Raw genomic sequence first — 22163 nt, forward strand, 5'->3', positions numbered from 1 at the left:
TTATGACCTGTCCTGACTTTATGGATCCAACAGAATATTACCAAAAAATAAATTCCAAGGACATGTTATAGGGATTGACTCTTTCTAGATTACTTAAATGTTCTTATTTCTGATCTCTGTCACTACAGTGAGGCCAGCATATTTAAAAAAATATAATCTATATTTTTCTGAAAATGTCCTTTTCTACATAGGCGATACATTCTCTGTGAGAAGATTTTGATCAGTAATGTGCATCACAAATGCCTGAGAAATTAATTTTTTTTAATACAGTAGGGTTGTGATGGGTGTACGCTGAGGCATTTTGAAAAGTTTCCCCACTTGATGACCATCTTTGGCTATAAACATTCTTTATAATTGAACCTAATTTAATTATTCAGCTCTGTCCAGATAGTAACAATTTTAAATGGGGCCCACTGCCTCTGCTGAAACACAGCTTTACAGTTAGGATGGAAAAAATGATCAAACCAATTTTCGCCACCAAAAACTACTAATGAGACTGTGGAGGAAAAAGTGGCAAATGTTCCAGATCACACAAGAATCTTTTACTCCCCGTTTGAAATACTTGCTTTTTGGTCAGCCTACATACGGACAGCATGAGCACGTTTTCTAAATGAACACTTGGGGCAGTTTGGCAAGTCTATGTGCACAGGAAAACAACACAGGCTTTTGTAACATCAGAGCTATTATTTAGAGTAGGATCCTTTTTTTAATTATTATTATAATAGCATTGTAGTTACGCATAATAGTTGGGTTCCTTTTTGACAAAATCACAGATGCATGAAATTTGATTTCAGACCCCCTTCCCTCTTCTCCCTGCCCCGAATTCTCCTTTCTCTATAGAGCAGGATCTTAACTGAAACTTGTCTTTCCCCACAGTCTGCTTCAGACCTATGCTCTAGCCACATGGAACCATCTCCAATCGCTGAGCATAGTATGCTTCCTCGAATGTCTGAAAGTAGCACTGGCTGCTCCCTCAACATGAAGCCCTTCCCCTTCCTCCCTTCCTGACACCAGTGTCGTAATTGCCTAATAGTAAACACCTGTCCTCACCAAGGACCGGGCCCATATCTCACCTGTGGGTGATTCTCTAGCAGACCAATAACTCAGTACATATTTGATGATCACATGAATGAATATTGTCACAGCTGTGGTTCATGCCATGAGGCTTTGAGAGGTCATGATAATGCTCTCTAGTAAAATGAAGAGAGTAACTAATTTCTCCTTCATCCTTTTATATAAGGTTTCCTCTCAGGAAAAAAAAAAAAAAAAAAAAAGGAAGAAATATACACTTTCTTTTCCATGTCAGGAAATGTCCATGGAAATGTGGGTGAATTAACAAACACTAGCACTAGTACCAGAGATTGAACTCAGGGGCACTCAACCCTGAGCCACATCCTCAGCCCTATTTTGTATTTTATTTAGAGGCAGGGTCTCACTGAGTTGCTTAGCTCCTCACATCTTGCTGAGGCTGGCTTTGAACTCGTGATTCTCCTGTCTCAGCCTCCCAAGCTGCTGGGATTACAGTCGTGTGCTACTGAGCCCAACTAACACAGGTCTTTATGTCTTCCCCAAGAAAGAGCCACAGACTTGAAAAATCTCTCCTTCTGGTAAATGATGCACCTGATGTTGCATGGACCGATGTTTTATAATACAATCATGAGAATAACCCAGCCTTAATTGAGCATTCCAAAAATGCTTGCTGAAGGGAGAGAAACTGTCATTAGCCAAGGGGTGTGTCTGGTCATTGTTTGAGCTTTGAATAAACTCAGCTTTGGATCCCTGTCTAAGAGTTTATTCTGTGGAGATCTTACCAGGCCCAAACATGGCTTTAAAATAATAAAATCCCCAAACCAGAAAAGCAGACCTTTGAGATGGTATGAAGCTCTGGCTTCCAGGTGAATTTTTAACAGGTCCCTGAAGGAGAGGCTTCCTTCCCAAACATATTTCTCTTGCAAAGAGAATGACTCTTGGGCTCATTTCCTGGGAGGTCATCTATTGACCTCTGCCTCACACGGGATGAGCGTGAGCTTCACAAAATGATTCCAAATTATATGTACTGTTGCTGCCCTTCTTTTGGTCTAGAATTCTTGTTTGATATTTGTTACTTCTGTTTAAATGCAATTGAATCCTTCGACCGAAACAAATTTCCAGCTGAACAAGCACACATTCAGTTTATTGTGATTCTCTGATTTCTTGGCTTCCCAACTGAGTTCCTTTGGAGGGCCGTGGTGGTGTCTTGTGATTCCCCAGGGCCAGCTTTGTAACCTGACACATGTGGTTCAATATTCAACTAAGGAATAGAATTCATATTTCTTTATGATGCACCTCTCAAATACCTAAGGATTCTCCTAAACAATAATAGTAGGCAAAACAGATAAAGTAGATGCAGTCTCTGCATTCATAGAGCATATTTTCTAATGGGGAAGACTGACTAATAATAATCATAAACAACAAGTGAATAATAGAGCTTGAAGTTGTAATTAACACTAGGAAGTAAGCCAAGGCCTTGAAATAGAAAATAATTATTATTCTCTCAAGCTCTTGCTATGGATTTAGTGTATTTGTTTTATTTTCGAGAGTGCTGGGAAAGAATAAAATAACAGAGCCAAGTGAAAAGTTTTATTCTCATCCCCTCTCCCCCCCAAAAAATAAAACACAAACCCATGGAACACTAGGCCAAACAATTCACAGAAGAAGAAACCTAAGTAACTAACACAAGAAAGAGATACACAACTGTATTAGTAATCAGAAAGAGACAGACGGAAAACGATATGATGTTACTTTAAGTGGATCAGAATTGCACAACGGAATGTCCGATAATGCCAGGTATTGTTGAGGATCTGGAAAATGGCTTTCCATGATGAAATAAGACTGACAATCCCAGTATTTCATTAAGTTAAGGCTGTGTGTATCCTATACCCACTCCTGGTGTAGGTCCCAGAGAGAGCCAGGATGAGACAGGATCTCATCTACCTCTTCCCCATTTCCTTTTGATCCTCAGCTCACGTGGCTTTCAATACTGTGCTTGTCCCAGGTCTTCCTCCCCTTTTGCCCGATCCTTTCAGCCTTCACGGGTTTCCTCTTCCTCCTCTGTGAGCTCTAACTGAATGTGTCCTCAGAATGTGTCCTCAGGATTTTTGCTTTGGTTCCTTTGCTTCTCATTCTACATGAGCCTGAAAGGCCATGGGGCCTGTTACTCAGGTAACAGGGACCAGCAATAGGAAGGTGCCAGAAGCCCCTACGGGTAGAGACTAACCCAGAATCATGTCCCCAGAATTTCTGACATTTCAAGGAAGCCAAAAATCTGAAATGTATGAAGATCTCCTCATTTTTTAATGTAGGCAACAAATTTGAAAGTTTTTAAATAGCATGAGGGAAAACACTATCTGCAACCCAGACTTGGCCACAGGTTTTCTATCTGTAACCTTCATCTCTAATCTTCTTCCCCTTCCTAATATTTTCATCCATGGCTGCAGCCTCCTTTCAATCCCCAACTGCTCCCCAAGTTCCACACTCCCGGTCACTTCCTGGACACTTTCATCTGAGTGTTCAGTTGACATTTCAAAGTCAAAATTGAACTCATCTTTCCCCCACTGAAAATCACCTTTCCTTCAGACTTCCTTATGTAATTAAATTACTTCTCTCCCTTTCATTGAGATTCAAAACTTTAGGCATTAACATGAACAAATTCTTGTCAGTCAGATCTTCATTTCTGTGATGAAATATCTTAGACCATTTATCCAGGCATGGTGGCGCATGCCTTTTAATCCCAGCAGTTTGGGAGGCTAAGGCAGGAGGGTCACAAGTTCCAAGCCAGCCTCAGCAACTTAGTGAGGCCTTAAGCAACTCAGTGAGACCCTGTCTCTAAATAAAATATTTAAAAAGGCTGAGGATGTGGTTCAGTAGTTAAGTGCCCCTGGGTTCAATCCCTACTACCCTCTCCCCCAAAGAAAGAATGAATGAAAAAAGAAAAGTAAGAGGGGAAATATCTGTTTGGGTTCATGGTTTCAAAGGTCTCAGTCCATGGTCAACTGTCTCCATCCCTTTGGGCCTGAGGCAAGGCAAAACATCATGGCAGAAGTGCATGGTGAAGGAAGGATGCTCACTTCATGACAGTCAGGAAGCAGAGACAGAGAGAGAGAGAGAGAATAAGGAGCCAAGGACAAGGTTTACCCTTCCAGGGAAGGCCCTCAGTGATCTCCTTCCTCTAGATAGGCCCCACCTCCTACAGCTGATGGCGGCTCCATTCAATTTTGAACCCATCAGTGACTTAATCCACTGATGAGGTCAGCATCCTCATGATCCAATCACTTTCCAAGGCCCCCACCTCAGAATATTGCTGTCTTGGGGATTAAGTCTTCAACATATGAGGCTTTGGAGGAATTTGTTATTCCCAACTATAACAAAGGGCATCTACAACAAATCAGATCCTGTCCTAATCAGCACTGGGTTGAGGAGGCCTAGTCTCTAACCATAGAATCCCATGATCTAGTGCAAGAGAATGACAACACAATGTGATAAACCCTCTAGAAGATGTGTCCTCAGAGGCCTAAGGCAGCGTAGAGACAGGATCAACCGAGACATTACAGAACTCATTAGTTCATTCTACCAATATTTGTTGAATTCTCACAGTCCTGGAAACTCTGGGATAAAAAACACAATAAAGTACTGAAGAAACGATTTTGAAAAATAGACGAAATTTCTTTTCTCACACAGCTATTTGGGGAGATTAGCAAAGAACAAGTAGGTGAGTAAGCAGATAATTTCAGTAGGGAACAAATACTCTCCAAGCTTCTATGAACAAGTTTGCAGCTTGCTCACAGCACCAAGGCCCAGCAGAGAGGACGGATGGGGTCTGTAGCCAGAGGGGCACCATTTTCTAATTTAGGGTACCCTGTACCTTATAGAAAAAAATTAAACGGAGAGATGCAGAGATGATTTCAGATGGGTGATCAGAGAAGGCCTGTGCATGGAGATCCTAATGATGAGCTTGTCCAAAGGAAGAGTTATTAGGACAGAAAACACTCAATGGCAGATCTGAGAAACAGAGAAAAAGGCTGGTGTGGTCACCAACAACATACCCTGTGGGTCCAGGTAAGGGAAGCAATGGAAGCTTCTGGAAGGGAGGGAAGCCCTACAGGGAGATGGAAACGCTAGACTTTGGAAAGGATTGGAGGAATGTTTGGTGAGAGGTGGCAAAGGCTTCCGAGCTAGGGATCCAACATGTGCACACACACCTTGTTCTGAAAGTGCCCTTCCAACTTGACAAAAGGTGAGAAGCCTGTTGCTCAATGTAGCTTCACATGAAGGTGTGCAGGGTGAAGAGTTTGGTGTTAGTGTTAGAAACTGAGTCGGAAATAAAAGGCTCAAATCAGATCGTAGAGGGTCCTCATGGTCTGTAGCAAATAAAGAGCCAAAACTGGTAAAGGAAGATTATATGATCAGACATTTGTTTTGTATTGGTTGGTTTGATGTTTTGTTTTGTTTGTCCTGTTTTGTTTTTGCAGTACTGGGGATTGATCCAGGGTCTTATGCGTGCTAGGCAAGTGCTGTACCACTGAGCCACATCCGCAACCTGATTGGTTTGGTTTTTAAGGAAGATAAGTCTATTGGCAACTGCCAGGTCAGTTAGGAAGTCATTGTGGTAGTTTGGGAAAAAAATGGATAGAATAAAGATGGGAGCTGAGATACAAGAGATATTACCAAAGAAAGACAATATGACTTGGTGTCTATTTGGATGTGGTGGAAGCTCAAGAGGTCACCTGTTCTCCCTTGGTCACACATTCAGTCCCCAGTGTCTTTCTGCTTGTCTAAGCTCTTTCCATTCCTTTCCCTCCATGAATCCCTATGTCCAGATGTTCTCTTCCTTTCTCTGAATTGAAAGAATGCTTTGTGTATCTCACAGTATTCACATTGTCATAATATGTGTACCTATCTCATCACCCCCTGTTTAACTAGAAGCTACATGAAGACAGGAACCAATTATTACTTAATCGTCACATGATCCAAATAGATAATTTCCTGGTAGGTTGTGATTGAAGGAAAAAACAGAATAAATAAGTAAAAAGTAGCCACACACTAAGTCATAATAGGATGGCTTATAACATGCAATCTTATATGAAAAAGAAACATAAATCATTTGAGATACACCTCATCTTTATATAAGCTTAGTTGTAAATTATTTTAAGGCAGTTCTTACCTGTATGGAATACATTGCTCTTATACTGATCACACTTAACAATAAAGCTTAGGAAATATAACCACTTGCTCCCAAATAATCACAGAAAAGTTTTCTAGTAAAATGATAAACGAACAAGCAAACAGGAAAATTCCCCATTGCTAATCTCCTGGGTCCCCTTGCTCTCAGGATCAATCCCTGAACTCTCTTACTCCATCTCCTATCACTGAGCCGTCACGGGGGCACATAGCAGCCAAGTGAAATGTATGATAAGCAGCAAAGTACCCCAGTAAGAAAAGTTTATCTTACAAGGTCATGTCTCCTATGAAGGGGAAGAAGTAAGCTAGCTGCTCATACCAACTATGACAAACATCACTAATTTTCAACTTTGGTTAGTTATATGGCTAGTCTATAAAGATCCAGCTATTCTTTTTCCTATTTTGGAATGAAGTAGCAAAGTACTCATGAAACTGATATAGCAATCATGAAGAACAACATTTCAACATTTTCATAAGCATTTCTAGTTTTCTCTTTAGCTTCAATGAAAATTTCTTTATAAAAAAGAATCAGGTGGTGAAAAAGAAATGGAGAGAAGGATGGAGAGACTATCTGAATCTGAACTGCGCCAGTTACTTCATCATAATGAAGCCCCAAATTCCTTAAAACAAGCAGCCATGGAGGTGTCAATCAAAGTCACCACATGGCCCACATGAATGGGTAGGAGGCCAGGAAATCAAGAGGCTCTCCATGCATCTTGCTTATTTTACAGTTAACAAGGATCATGGCAGAAGAGGAGCCAAATTCCCTGTATTCCTAATGAGAAAGAATAAAGGAGATGTCTAGAAGCACTTACAATGTTGTAGAGGATTCCAGGGTTGAGGACTAACTAGCAAATGAAGTCTATCCTCAGAAGAGAGTCTTAGAGCAATCCTGGGCTTCTCCTATTTCATCAAGGTGGGAAAATGTGCATCTGCTTTTGGTATTGCAGATTCTGTCAATGAATATGGCCTTAGTGACAACCCCACAGATAATATCACTACAAAATTCTTCTATGGAAAGAATTGCAAATTTTCCATTTTGTAAAATTCTATTTATATACTGAATCCTGGCTTGGCATGGTTTTCTCCTCAGATGACCTATGAACCTGGTTGCCTGGAACAGGAATGCTGTCCTTTACTTTCCCAGAGCTCTGGGTTTCCCTTCCTAGGAACGAACTTGGGTTGTAACCTCTCCTGGGAGAAGCAGGGTGGCCCAGAGAACTTCTGTTGCTAATAGTTTCCAAATGTTCCCATTCAACTCTACTGGAGAATGGGAAGATAATGGAGGACAGAGAGGAGAACTAATTATTTTGCTGAATAATAACAGTCGTAAGGCCCTGGGAAGATGATATTACCTATACTTTCCTGCTCAGGAATACTTCTTTCCTGAGCATTCTAGAGAAGGATCACATTCAGAAGAAACATAGCTGCTATAAGATAGGTAACCCCACAAGACTCCACCTTGGCAGGCTGATGATAAACTGCACCTGTGACTGACACCTGTGCACTCACCCCAGAGGATGTATAAAAATGCAAGTGTACAAATACTTCTAAGTATTTTCTATGTTGTTTTTTTTTAAAGTAAATTATTGGAAAACTTTAGTATTTTATTGTTTTAAAACAAGTTTCTCAGCCACACTGCAATAAACAAAGCCAACCAATAAAAATTAGTTTCTTTTCTACAATTAACGTATGAAAGGGAAATTATAAAACAATTCCATTTATAATAGCATAAAAAATGTCAATTAACTTAACCAAGTGGTGGAAGATTTATACTGAAAGCAGCCAAATATTGCTGAAAGAAATTAGGGAAGATATAAATAAATGGAAGTATATACCATGTTTATGGATTGAAAGACTTAACATTGTTGCAATGTCAATAATACCCAAAGTGATCTGCAGGTTAAGGCAATCCCTATGAGAATCCCAATGATGCTCTTTGCAGAAAGAGAAAAACTCAATCTAAAATTCAAAAGGAATCTCAAGACATCCTGAAGAGAAACCTTGAAAAGAAGAACCAAGCTGGAGGATTGCCACTTCTCAATTTCAAATCTTATTAACAAAGGAGCAGTAATCAAAATAGTGTGAAACCAGCATAGAGACAGACATAGTGAACCAATGGAATAGAATAGACAAGCTGGAAATAAACATACATATGGTTGAATAATTTTGACAAGGGTGCCAACATCATTTACTGAGGGAAAGGTGACTTTATCAAACAAATACTTCTAAGTATTTTTTCAACAAAAAATACCAGAAAAACTGAATGCCTGTATGTATTAGGATAAAGGTGAATTCTCGTCTAATGCCGTGTACAAAAATTAACTTCAAAAGGATCAAAGACCCAAATGTAAAACCTAAAATTCTTAGAAGAAAATATAGGGCAAAAATTTCGTAGCATTAGATATGGCAGTTTTGGATATGACACCAAAGACTCAAATAATAAAAGAAAAAACAAATTAGATGTTACCAAAATTAAAAACTTTTGTATATAAAAGGACACAATCAAGTAAATGAAAAATAACCCATAGAATGGGAGAGAATATTTTCAAATTACATTAAGGGACAAATGTCCTAAATAAATAGAAAACTTCTAAAATTCAACCATAACAACAACAACAAAACAGTCTAAACATGGGCAACAAATTTAACAAATATTTCTCCAAAGAAGGTATAAAAATGGTCAAAAATGACATTAATGGATTCTCAGTGTCACTAATCCTTAGGGAAATGCAAATCAAAACCATAATGAGATACGTCCTCACATCCATTAAGATGGCTACCATGAAAATAAAAATAAAAACAAAACAAAAACAGCAAGTGTCAGTGAGGATGTGGAAAAATTGGAATACCTGGATACTATAAGTGGGATAAAATGATACACTCACTGGAAAATGTGTAGCAGTTCCTCAAAACTTAAAAAATAGAATTACCACATAATTCAGCAATTCTTCTTCTGAGTATATAGCCACAAAAGTAGAAAACAAGAATTCAAAACGATATTACACCCATGTTCATAGTAGTATCATTCACAGTAGCTAAAATGTGAAAGCAACCCAGCATCCCCCAACGGATGAATGGATAAGCAAAATGTGGTCTACACTTACAATGGATGGCTTTACATACAGCCTTGAAACAAGGGAAATCTACATCCTGCAACAGGGATGAGCCTCGAGGGTAGAATCCTGAGTGAAATACACCAGTCACAGGAAGACAAATACTGTACAATTCCACTTACATGAGGTATTTAGATTTTGTCAAAAATCATAGAGACAGAAGGTAGAAAGGTGGTATAAAGTAGAAGGGAGGAATGGGGAGTTTAATGGGTCCTGAGCTTCATTTTACAAAATGAGAAGAGTACTGAAGATGGATGATGGTGATGGTCGCCCAACATTACAAATGTATTTAATACCACTGAACTGTACACTTAAAAATGGTTAGGATGATAGATTTTATGTAGTATGTGTTTTACTTTAATAAAAAAATTGGAAGGTGGCACATGTCAGTAATCCCAGTGACTCCGGAGGCTGAGGCAGGAGGCTGAGGCAGCAGGATCGCAGGTTCAAGACCAGCTCTAGCAACTGAGTAAGGCCCTAAGCAACTGAGCAAGACCCTGTCTCAAAATAGAAAATAAAACAGGGCTGGGGATGTGGCTCACAGGTTGAACACCCCTGGGTTCAATCTCTGGTACAAAAAAAAAAAAATTGGAAAATAGGTAAATAAATATCTTATGTTATACCTCTCAAATGAAGCGAGAGCCTAGATCTAGGAGAGAGCAACTGGAAAATTTCTTCTACCCAAAAGATGTTCCCGTGAAGGCAATAAGTGAACTTCTGCCACTCAACTCTTGCAGCCCAGTGCTGAGTACAACTGAGCAGGCCTCTGAGATGCTCTTATCTAAGTACTGTCTGTGGCTTGCAGGTAGAAGATAATGGAGGGGGTCTAACATGAAAAGACACAATGTGCCTTTTAACCAGCAAGGCTGGCAGGACAGGCCTCCTCTGGAGGCTGGTGAGACAGGCAGGATCTCCCTGAATAAAAAATCTGCATTTCAGTAAAATCCCATTAATGTGTATGCACTTTGAAGTTTGGGAAGCAATGTCCCCATGAAATGACCAATTATAAATTCATCTCCACTCAAACATCTCTCCTCTACTATAAAATCCCTATGACAATCAGTCTTTCCTCTGGGCATCAAGTATAATAAGGCAGTGTAAACCAAACCGGCAGCAGAATGAATTTGCCAACCTTGCAAAAAAATGCAGATTTCACAGGATCGACAGCATAGTATCAGGGAACCTCACAAATCACACACACTGTGGCCACAAGCAAGGGACTGGCAGACTGAGACCTGTCACCCAGTGAAGGGGAGCTAAGCCAGAGGCATGATGACATTCCTTCAAAAGAGGATGATTTGAAGGAATTAAGACAGGCCCTTGTGGGGGGAGGAGGGAATAAGTCCCATGAATATCTTTGTAAAAATGACCTACTTTATGACTGTACTCTGAAAGTCCAACCTAATTTCATCAAAAAACTACTTAAAAATAATTCAACACTCTATTCAATCTTTCGTCGTTCTGAGAAGGAGCACATTGCGTGCTTATGGTTTAAGTTGTATTCCATAAGAGAGATTTTCATAAGTTTTAGTTCTGCTTTGTTTCTTTGAGACAGGGTCTTGCTATGTTGCCCAGGCAGACCTTGAACTCCTGGGCTTCTGAGTACTTGGAACTACAGGTGTGAGCCACCGTGACTGGCTAGTCCTGTTTTCAAAATGAAGTCTAATCAAAAACTTTCTGTTGGTGTTTATCTTGATGTCTGGCCCTTGTTTTAAGAGGATTCGTGCCGAGTGGACTTGGCAGTGCTGGTTTCCCCTCAACAACACTTGCTCAAGAGGAATCCTTACTATGGCATATTCAGGACTTCTACTTTTTATTATTACATGTTAATGAAGTATAGCTATCCATATGTATTACCTCCAAAACGATGTTATGATTGTTTTAAGATAAGATGGAAAGACCAGTGCAAGCTGACCCAGGCCACCCCTCGCCTCCGACATTTGGCATCTCCTGCGGTAGAAACCTCCTGATGTCCCTTCTTGTTGGTGCCTATGGCCATTGTGGGATAACTGATACCAACTCACTCCACAGCTCAGTGAAGAACTCTTTTCGATGTCCTATTTTCTGGTTAAAAGGGGGTTTTATCTGCGGGGTGACCGCCAAAGCGCACATGTAGACTGAGTGGCTGATTACCTTATCCACCATGAGGAAATTCTCCAGTTTCTCTCCATTTTCACAGGTGACATCACCAACCTCTCTTACGGCTCTGGGCAGGATCTCTTGCACCTCCTGGGCAATCATTCCTGTGTACAAAACACTCCAAAAGTTTTCATCCACAGCAGACCTTCCAGGAAAAAAAGCTCCAGGTCTGTATCAGAATAGAATACTGATGGCCATGGGCATCTTTGGAAATAGATTCTTATCCCTTCTCAGTTTTCACTTTGATCTACAATACATTTGAGGCAAAGAAAGTCTGAGCCAAGAACCACCATAGGATTTAAAGTAGGAATGTCATTTTCTCTACTTTTTTTTTTTAACTCTGCCAAATATTGGAAAGGTTGACTAAACACCTTAAAATCTCTGTACATACAAGGCAGTGTGGGGGCATTGGCTTGATTTCCTTTTTCTTATAGGTCTTTGCTCCTAAATGTTCCTTTCCTCTTTAAGATTCCTGGGTGGAGAACACACACCACTTCTCACTCTTTCTCTTACCTAGACCCACTCCACCTCCTCTCTCCATCCCAAGACTGCCCCATGCTATACCTCCCACAGGGTGAGCTGCTATCTGCCCCTAAACCCTCATCTCATGAGCAAGAGGACTCCAGGGAAAAGAAACAACACATTCAAAATACTCCACCAGAACCTTGGGGTGCAAAAGTGGGGGTGTTTTGTAAAGGTGACACAGAAATCCTTTAACCTTTCCTGTGCTAGTGACTATGGGTTTCACAGAAGGTGAGTTACATCATCAGGGTGTTGTCAAATGCAATAACACACAACCTCAAATAAAGAGAGAATTAAAAATTTAATAGCTGACAATCCACAATTAAAATGGGAATTTGTGTGTGTACCTGTTTGATGGCCAGTGTTTATTCCCATCGCAGATGCAAATTCAGGTTTGTAATCGTATTCAACAATCCTCATTTGTGCTATTCTTCTCAGCTGTTCATTTGTGTCAACCTAATTTAATTAAAGAAGAGCAGATTTCACCCGTTTAGATATTTGCTATTCAAATCAATGCCCAGAGTGACCCAGAGAAATTATGGAATATTGACAATGGCACTGTTCTTCTCTTCCAAATGAGTTTAAGCGGGATTTCTGGGTTTCTCAGAGAATCCAAATTTTTACGGTTTTTATCAGTGGCTTCCATCTAATGACTAATAAATGAATCCAGAGTTTTTGAGCCTAAATTACAGGGCAAATGCTCCATCATTACTGCTCTTGCCTTACTTCTCTCCTCTGAGTAGGGAATCCTCTCTGAGAAGAGCTTCCTTACTTAGAGAAAAACAAATGGTTATTCACAATCACAAGGAATCATTTTCAAATGAGTGCACAGGTTCATAGCAAAACTTGTATTTACAAATTGAAAATGCAGTTCTTAGTTCCAGTACTAACCTTTAGGTATAGACAGCATTCTCATCTCAGGTTCATTCCTTCCACCCCACCCCCCTCTACATCTTTTCCCAACTCTTAAAATTATTAAGGTATGTGGCAACTATGAGTTGAGCACCCACAACATATGCAAGGAGTTGTGCCAGAAATTGATCACACAGTGATGCACAGAAAACCATGCTCTCAAGTGTGTCTTCATTCATTAGAAGTGTGTCTCCGACAGGGAAACAGAGGACAGAGTGGTGACAACTGTGACTGGTGCCATGAAAACGAGCAGGACAATGAACACATCAGAGCGTAAGACCCTTCCTTGTCTTGAAGGCCAAGAAATCTTCTGAGGAAGGGGTATGGGGGGAGATACTGGGGGAGTAAGATGTTGAGCTTTTAAGGCAGGGTCAATGGCACAAACGAAGGTCCTCAAGGGAAATCAGAACATATTTGAGAAACCATAATGTCACGATCTTGGTTGGACTTCACCATCTCTAGGAAGCCTCCCCTCCTATATCATTGAATTGCTTTTGAACATTTTTCTGGAGAAAAATTCTCCAAGTGGTTTGAAAACCTGGTTTAACCAACCAGTAGTCCTTGTGGACCCAGAGCTACCCATCCCTCTGAGATCTGGGGAATGATGGCATCCTTCTCTGAGACACGTGTTCTTATGTCTAAAGGTATCCTCAACTGTCACTGTGAAGTACTCAAAAAAATATCACTTGACCTCAGAAAAAATGATAACAAATCAATAAAATAGAATAAACTTTCCCCAAAGTTAAATGTGTTTGAATAAAAGGATTCTCCTTTGAGGTTTTTTTATTATTATTTTTTAATGAATTGATGAAAATAGCAGGAACATTATCTGCCCTTATCTGGCAAATAAAAAATTGGCAGCCCTTTGTCCCCCAAATTTCCTTATGAAACCAGAGTTGTTCTGGCAATTAAAATATACTGCCTGGGGCATCCATCCATGTGACAGAAGAATCAAAAATGCTTTTTGTAGTTGCTGGGTTTTTTATAAATTTTTTTTTAGTTGTAGTTGGACACAATACTTTTATTTTATTATTTATTTTCATGTGGTGCTGAGGATCAAACCCCAAACTTTGCACATGCTAGATGAGTGCTCTACCACTGAGCCACAGCCTCAACCCCCCTATAGTTGCTGTTTTAAGAACCCTGCCATGACTGTCAACTTTTCCCTTGACCACTCCATGAGGTGGCAGGACACCTCCTCTTACCATCACTTAAGACTCCTAGACCTTCACAAGTTTAGCTGGTTGTGAAGACAGTGGCTAGAGACTACTTGGCTAAATGGACTAGTTTTACCTCAGATACTTATCCAGGAATATAATTTTGAGCAAACCACTATTTTCATAATGACTGTTATCGAGAGGTAAATTCAATTCATCTATTATTTGTTTGATTCAACCAACATTTACCAATCACCTTGGACATATTAGGACTTATTAAGTGTTGGGACTTTAAAAAAAAATGATTGTCTTTTAAAAGTCTGTAGTTTCGACAGGAAGATAAGCATATCACAGGATTATATTACAATAGGAGAAATGCAGGCAATGATGGAATTATGTTCCGTAAATCAGAGATGCTCCAAGGTTCCCAGAATATTTTTAGGAAATCAGAACGAGAGGCTTCCTAGAGATGGTCAAGTCCAAACAAGACCTTGACTTAATATGTCTCCTCAAATATGTTCTGATTTCCCTTGAGGACCTTCATTTGTGCCATTGACCCTGCCTTAAAACCCCAACATCTTACACCCCCATCTCCCCCATACCCCTTCCTCAGAAGATTTCTTGGCCTTCAAGACTAGGAAGGGTCTTACGCTCTGATGTGTTCATTGTCCTGCTCGTTTTCATGGCACCAGACACAGTTGTCAGCAGACAACTAATTACGTCCACTCTGTCCTCTGTTTCCCTGTCGGAGACACACTTCTAATGAATGAAGACACACTTGAGACCATGGTTTTCTGTGCATCACTGTGTGACCAATTTCTGGCACAACTCCTTGCATGTTGTGGGTACTCAACTCATAGTTGCCACATACCTTAATAATTTTAAGAGTTAAGAAAAGATGTAGAAGGGGGTGGGGTGGAAGGAATGAACCCGAGATGGGAATGCTAGGCAGAGAGAACACCAGGAACCAAGGCCCAAGGTAGCAAATCCCCTGAAAGATGTCTGCACAAGGCTGAGTGTGTCATTAAGAATGTGATCATAAAGGTGGAGGCCAGAGCAGGGAGGGCCTTCCAGGTCAGATAAAATAGGGTAATCACAATTTTACATGATGGTCTGCACATGTGTCCCTGTGAGCTCCTTTACTCATTAAACAAATATTTATTAAGTAGCTACTATGTGCTGATACTATCCTCAGTACTGGAGAGTCAATGAGTACTTCTTATTTGGAGCTTAGATTTTAATAAATGTTCTCTTCCTTGGGGTTAGGGCTGTGTCTTACTCATTTCAGGGCCTGTGCAGTACCTAAGGAAGAGTCTGAAAAAAATCTTCAATGGAGGAAAAGAAAAAAAAAAAAAGAAAGAAGAAAGGTAGTGACACAGGAGACCAATTACTGACAGAATTGAAGAAAGGGGCCAGGTGCGGTGGCACATGCCTGTAATCCCAGCAGCTCTGGAGGCTGAGACAGGAAGATCGAGAATTCAAGGCCAGCCTCAGCAAAAGCAAGGTGCTAAGCAACTCAGAGAGACCCTCTCTCTAAATCAAATACAAAATAGGGCTGGGGATGTGGCTCAGGGGTTAACTGACCCTGAATTCAATCCCTGGTATCAAAAAAAAAAAAAAAAAAAGGGAGAGAGAGAATTTAAGAAAGGGGGTCAATCAGGAGCCATCTAGGACTGGCCTGGCACTACCTACCCAAGAGCCCCTGGCAGTCCTGTGGTCTCTTCTCATTATCTCCTGGATCCTGCACAGCCTGCATGAACCCCCACAGAGAATAACATGGAGGCAGGGTGGGCTCCTTTCTTGCAGATGGAAAGCCAAAGAGGCTGTGCCCTTGCTCAGCCTGTCCACACCACAGAGAAGGAAAATGGCTCTTGATTTTTAACATGGGTCCTTGACCATATTTCCCCCAAAGACATTGCTAAGAATCATAGTCATGGCAGTTGGGTTCTCTAGTACTTTACCATGCTGTCTTAAATGGATTTTTAGCCAAAGAAAATGTTGAGGGTTAACTCGGAGAACTGAACACTTTATAACATTGTTCTTCAAAGAATATCTCTTCAGATTGCTAATGCTGGTTTATGAACTTCCCAAAGCCAAATATTGACAGCCCGGATTGCCTGTTCCCCTTGTGTCCAGTTGACCTAGGAAAAACCCTAGGGGCAAGCACTGTACCTTCTCGGCACAGGAGCCCTACACAGGTGAGCATGTAATGCACCAGTGTGTGTGGAGCAAGGAGCTTGAAATTGGGTATTTGATGTGATCTTGCCCACAGCAGCTTTGGAAAGTTTTGACCACAAAAGAATTGGCTGCCATCATCGGGCTGTGTCATATCCAAGGTCTCTTTGTCGTAAACTCAAGGACTGCACTACAGAGACCTATCAGGCCACAGGACTCCCATGTGTTCAGGGAAGGTGGTCTCGGGCTCCATGAGCTGGTCAGGGTCTCAGCCTGGCCCAGCCTGGAGCAGGAGCAGCGTGGGGACACCAGCTCACCAAGCTGAGGAGCTTCTGCACTTGGCTTGTGGCCCTGGGGGAGATTTTGCATGCTTGACTCTCTTAAGCTTTTCACATGTCCAATTTTGTCCTCAACTAGTACACTGGCTGGCATGCATGGGAGAAAAACAAAACAACCTCTGAGCCTTTCGTCTTAACGGATTTCTTTTTTTAGATTTTATTTTTAAATATCATGCCACAATTTCTTCCACCACAGAATTTGACTGATGCAATTCAGCTCTCAACTTCCTCATGGCTTTTTGTTTTGTTTTGCATTGACATGGATATTCTTCACATCCCTTTGATTTCTGGCTTGAGTTTTCAAGCTGATTCCACTCAGTTTCCGCTGTCAGAGATTCATTTCCTTCTCCAATCTGCAGTCACGTCAGGAGACACAATGACACTGAGCAAGTTAAGCTGCTGAACACTCAGACCACCCTCATCTTCCCAGAGCTTCAGCCATCAGAGTCTCAGTCACATCTGTGTCGTCTTCCCCATGTCTTGGATGTGTGCCTGAGTGAACACCAGAGATCTTCCCTTCTGCATCCCACATGCATGTTTGCTCATTCTCCACAAAGCAACTTTTGTTGCCCTGAGTGAGCACAGAGTCAGGGAAAGGTAGCAACCTAGACTCATTGTCCCCAATTACAGTATTGATCTACATTCTCGGCCACCATGTTGTACAGCAGCTCATCCACAAGCCAGCTCTAGTGGGCCGGCACCCTTAGAGGAGGAGAAAATGCCTTCAGTCCTCTGCACATAATCACATCAACCAAGGTCAATGCTCTGGGTTGAATTCATGTTGAAAGCGAATCGCCATTGTGGTGGAATTAAAAAGCGAGGCACTCTGGGGATGTAATTAGGTCATGAGGTCCTGGCCTTGTGAATGAATGGATTAGTAACTTTAAACAGAGCTGATGAGAAGTAGCTCAGGCCCATTTTGCTCTTCCATCCATTCTACCACATGAGGACACAGCATTGAAGGTACCTCCCTGGCAGCAGACACCCATACTGCCAGTAGCTGGATCCTAGACCCTAGAGTTGTGACAAATTTCTATTCTACTAACCTATGGTATTTTGCTATAGCACAAATGGTCTAAGACAATCCTTCTCTCAGAGAATTTAGAAGAATCCTCCTCTTATTAAAAGTTGGAAAAACACAGAACAAATTCAAAATTTTAAAAATATAACTAACTAGAACAAATTAATTTTTTTAATTGGGAAAAACTGACTAAGGGAGAGGTGAAGATGAGGCTCACATCACCATGAGCACCATCGTCAACATTACCATCATCTCTCTCATCTCTGTAAAACATGGCAAGTGGGACAGATGAGATTTCTGGGAATATATATTTCATAAATGTGCATAGAACTCATTTATTAAAATGAAATAATTTAATAAATGAATTACATAGCATGGAGCATTTTGCACAAGTAAAATTAACAATATTGTTTGCTTAGCATTATATGGCTAAAAAAATGTTTCACATATATGATCTTAGAAAATTCCCTTAACATGGGTAAAATGAATATGAACATTCTCTCTCTCTTCACAGATAACAGAGACATAGAATATCTCTGGGCTAAAAGCCCTGGACTGGTGGGGTCAGGATAAGTCTCCAATCTTCCAACCATGGACTAGAAATCTCTTTGTTCTATCAGAGTACTTCGAGCAGGAAGGGGATGGAGGAAATTCACATTTAGAATCTGGACTGGGGTGACATTTCATATTTTTATGAAGGCTTCTTTGAAGAGATTTAAGAAGTTCCACAGAAGCTTGTTTTATTGTTGTTTGTTTTCTCTCCTTCAAACCAAGAAGCAAAACTTGAAGACTTTGGTAAAGGATTCTGTAAGCCTAGAGGACAGTCCCTGCTTATTATATTCCACTTAAATTTCAATGAGACTTCGTAGGGAGTTGTACAGTCAGTTGCAAGGGTATATTTAACTTGCTGTTATCTGAAATGCAGTTCATGTCTCTCTAAAATTCAAAGGCTCAATCTCTAGAACTGATATCTGGAAACATGTGAGAACTTTCTAGTCCTGAGTTCCCAACCGGCCAGCAGGTCACAGCTCTTTTCACATGAACTGCAGCTTCACAAGCAGTGTGAAAGTCTACAATTACCACCATTCTTTGGAATCCTCTCAGCAAAGAAGGACATTCCTTGGCTGGTTTAGAAAAACCAGTGCAGATTTGCACTGGGAAAGGAATGCAGTCTGGAACAAGGGCCAACGATTTACAGATTAGTTCTCCTATTAGCTAAAAAAAGAATGAGGAAAGGAGGTTTAAAAACACAGTTCTACCACAGCCTCAGAAATACCTCTGGGAGGAGGAGTACAAATGCGAAGGTGGGGTAGGGATAGAAGCAGTGAGTGGAAACTGGTGGAAGGACTGGAATCAAGAGAGGCCTGGACAAGGGATTGGAATCCTCATCCTAATCCATTTGGTTCACACAGTACTTGTAAATTTCCAAGATAGTTAAGTACTTATTATCTTAACTGGTTAAAAATTTCAAAAAAGACTCAGGAGGGTCAGGTAGGAAGGAGCATTTTTATCTTTCAGAAGACCCTGAGTTCAGTGAGGTTAAGTGTTTCATGCGGGATCACACAGCTGGGGAGACCCCCAAGTGGAGCTGTGGCTTCCTGATATATAGGTCTGATTCTGATTTCTACTGGGCTTACTGCCTCTCCACAGAGGGGAAAGGTACCACATCAATCTGATGGCCCAGGGGATCTCACCTGGATCCCCTGGGTCATGGGATTCACACAATAGCTTCTCAACTGCTCCTCAAAAGACGATGCAGGGGCGGGGATTGGGGGCACAGATAATGGCCAGCAAGGCCAGCACCCTGGGAGGAGCAGGCTAGAGAGGTCCAGGAGAAACATGATCCGGAACTGGACTGAGGTAGAAAGGAGAAAGCAAGTTTAAGCAGTTGACAAGCATAGAAGGAAGGGCAATGGCCCGTGGAAAACGTCTCTGAACCTTGCCATGTGTGAAGCCAGTGACATGTTGTCACCGCCCACTGCTCCTATCAGGTAACTCCAGTCTCTTGGGTAGGAACTGCTTCACAGTTTCAGCAGAGATACCCAACAGCACCAACAGTCATCAATTTTAAGCAGCATGCTAGTCTCACGGGCAACACGTAAAGATGCCCCAAGCACGCAGGTCAGAGGCCAGGAGAGCATGGAGCACGCCTGACTAAGGTGTCAGAGGAGGAGCCCTCAGCCTGCCCTGGAGCTCACCTCCTGGATATTCTGCTTCACCCGGCTGTCAGAGGGATGCATGATTGTCCCCATCACTTTCATGTTGCCACAGACAACCAGGGCTTCATCTGGTGCATCTGTGTTTATTCCTATTCGACCATGACAGACAACCGATTCTGGAACTTGTCCTCGCTGCCATAATGCATCACTGTCATTTTCAAACTGCCCAGGGTTGGAGGCCTGGAAAAATATATAAACATAGTACAACCACAGTTATGGTATCAAGAATACACGATGGTTAGTCTTCGGAGCAAAGGAAAACAGAATGTTATAGGCTTTCACATAAGATTCCTATGTTGGGTAGAACATTCTGACATAACTGAATAACTTTGGGGCCCCCAGGAGAGCCAGGGAGGCATCTCTAGCCATTTTGACCCCCAATAGCAGAGGCTGTATGTGCTATGGCTTGGAATATCCCGTCTCTATTGTATTTCTCTGGAATTTAGATTATACCAGGTGGATGGTGAAGAAGAAAACTGAAAATGACTCTTTTTCCACGAATAATAATAACACATAATAATGCAAAAATCAGAACATTAAATCAGGATGCTTTACAAGTTTATGAAAGTTCAGATAAATAAAAGTAACTTTCATTTAGCCAGCCCTTTATTGTTCCACCAAAGCACTGATTTCATATGTAAGCAACAAGCAAATGATGATACAAATATATTTAATACACCTCAACTATTCCCTAAACATCGATAGTAATGAAGAATAATAATAGCTACACTTTTGTGTGCTGATCTGCACTGCAATTCCGTGATATAGGAACTATTATCCTCATTTTATTGATGCTGACATTCTGAAAGGGTAAAAAAATTGCCCGAAAACACACAGCTAACAAATCCTGGAGCTATACTTCCTCTGATGAATACATAACGGCGCTAACTTGTCTATTTCATGGTGTGGCCTAGAAGTAGCCCGAGAAATCTTCTAAACAACCAAGTGAAATGATTATGGTAGCCAAAGTTCTGGAGACTTTATCCTTAAAATTCTTTGCCAAAGAATTCTCCATCACACTGTTTTCCTTCCTCCCTGTTTCCCTGCAGCTAATGAGTTTATTTTCAAATAGCTTTATGTAAGGGTCTCTAAATCCCTCAAACTTCTTAAAATTAAAAGATCAATTTGCTTTTAAAATAATGACATATTCTGTGATTTTTGAGCGTTTGCGGCAGGTTATCACACATCCAAACAAACATTTGGGATCCTGATGATTTAAAAAGTCAGTACAAATAGAGTGACTTCATTCTTTGCCTTTCTGGTGGTCATGAGACCCTGCAAGCTGGGCATCTGAGTACGCATGGGTGGTCTCTGAAGCTAATAATGATGGAGACCTAGAAATCAGGGTGGGAAGGAGATTAACTGTTCACTACATACTCTCTTGGTACTTACTGCTTTACCATAGCCATGTGTTACTCATTAAAATAACTGGAAGAAGTTGCAAAGTTTAGTTCTTAATTTGGTTTCAGTGGAAGAACTTTTCAGGTGTCTTCAACTTCTTATTTCATTCACACCTCTCTGAGCCCTGAGCTGCTTAGAAGACTCATCTACTGACACTTGATAGACAAGAACAGTGAAAGAATATAAAGTAACAACTATGAACATTATTTCTCTGTAAATTCACTTGAACAAAGGGCTTTTCTGCAAGGTCCCTGGAGCCCCCTTGGATGTGAATGGCAAATTGGCTTTGACTCAAATCCTTTTAGAGTGGGCAGCCAACTAAATCCAAAGGTATGCCACATAAAGTGCTGATGTATTTTGCTCTGTGCTGAATATAATGAGCCAATTCAAGGAAACAAAATAGGACAGTGATGGATCTTTTTGTTGATGTTAATGAGCTTTGGAATAATTATTATCATGTTGGTAACTTGATACTGGAACAGCAGATATAAGTAGATTTAATTTTTTGAAACAATTGCAACATTCTCTCTCCTTTGACTTTCATCACATGAAAACTCAAATCCCTAAATATGTTAAAGTCATTTTTAAAAACAGGACCAGATTTACAATGTTCTAAATGTATAGACCTAGGGAAGGGTCCTCATCAGGAGAGGAAAACTGTAAGATCTAGGAACTTATTTTCCCTTCTCTGGAATCCACAATCTTCAAGTGTCAATGCCAACTGTAAAGTAGCTTCTCTTTCCAGTATTACAAGCTTGTATTCACATGTGCCCTAATAGTAAATAATGAATATCAAAACACCAAAATGAATTCACGAATGTTTCTAAAATATTTTTGTTATTTGTCTCACAGCCTCATTTATTTTGGGAAGACTGGAACATTCTTGTCCATGTTGTGACATCAACTGTTTATGTGACCTTGGGGCAGTCATTAATCTTTCTGTACCA

General features: G+C 40.8%; 2 protein-coding genes across 2 annotated transcripts in view; one reads left to right on the forward strand and one right to left on the reverse strand.

Moving 5' to 3' along the window:
• LOC144378612 (uncharacterized) overlaps positions 1-22163 on the forward strand; it is a 262662-nt gene that overhangs the window by 228495 nt on the left and 12004 nt on the right. The window lies entirely within an intron of this gene.
• The window catches only part of Myrfl (myelin regulatory factor like), a 71656-nt gene that overhangs the window by 28375 nt on the left and 21118 nt on the right, over positions 1-22163 (reverse strand). Inside the window, exons 9-11 of the mRNA XM_005328761.4 lie at positions 19795-19995; positions 12341-12449; positions 11466-11575 (exon numbers count right to left, since the gene is read on the reverse strand). Coding sequence (XP_005328818.2) covers positions 11466-11575; positions 12341-12449; positions 19795-19995 — 420 coding nt within the window. The remainder of the gene's footprint in view (positions 1-11465; positions 11576-12340; positions 12450-19794; positions 19996-22163) is intronic.

Source organism: Ictidomys tridecemlineatus, chromosome 6 (assembly GCF_052094955.1).
Source record: "Ictidomys tridecemlineatus isolate mIctTri1 chromosome 6, mIctTri1.hap1, whole genome shotgun sequence".
In the NCBI taxonomy this organism is placed as follows: Eukaryota; Metazoa; Chordata; class Mammalia; order Rodentia; family Sciuridae; genus Ictidomys; species Ictidomys tridecemlineatus.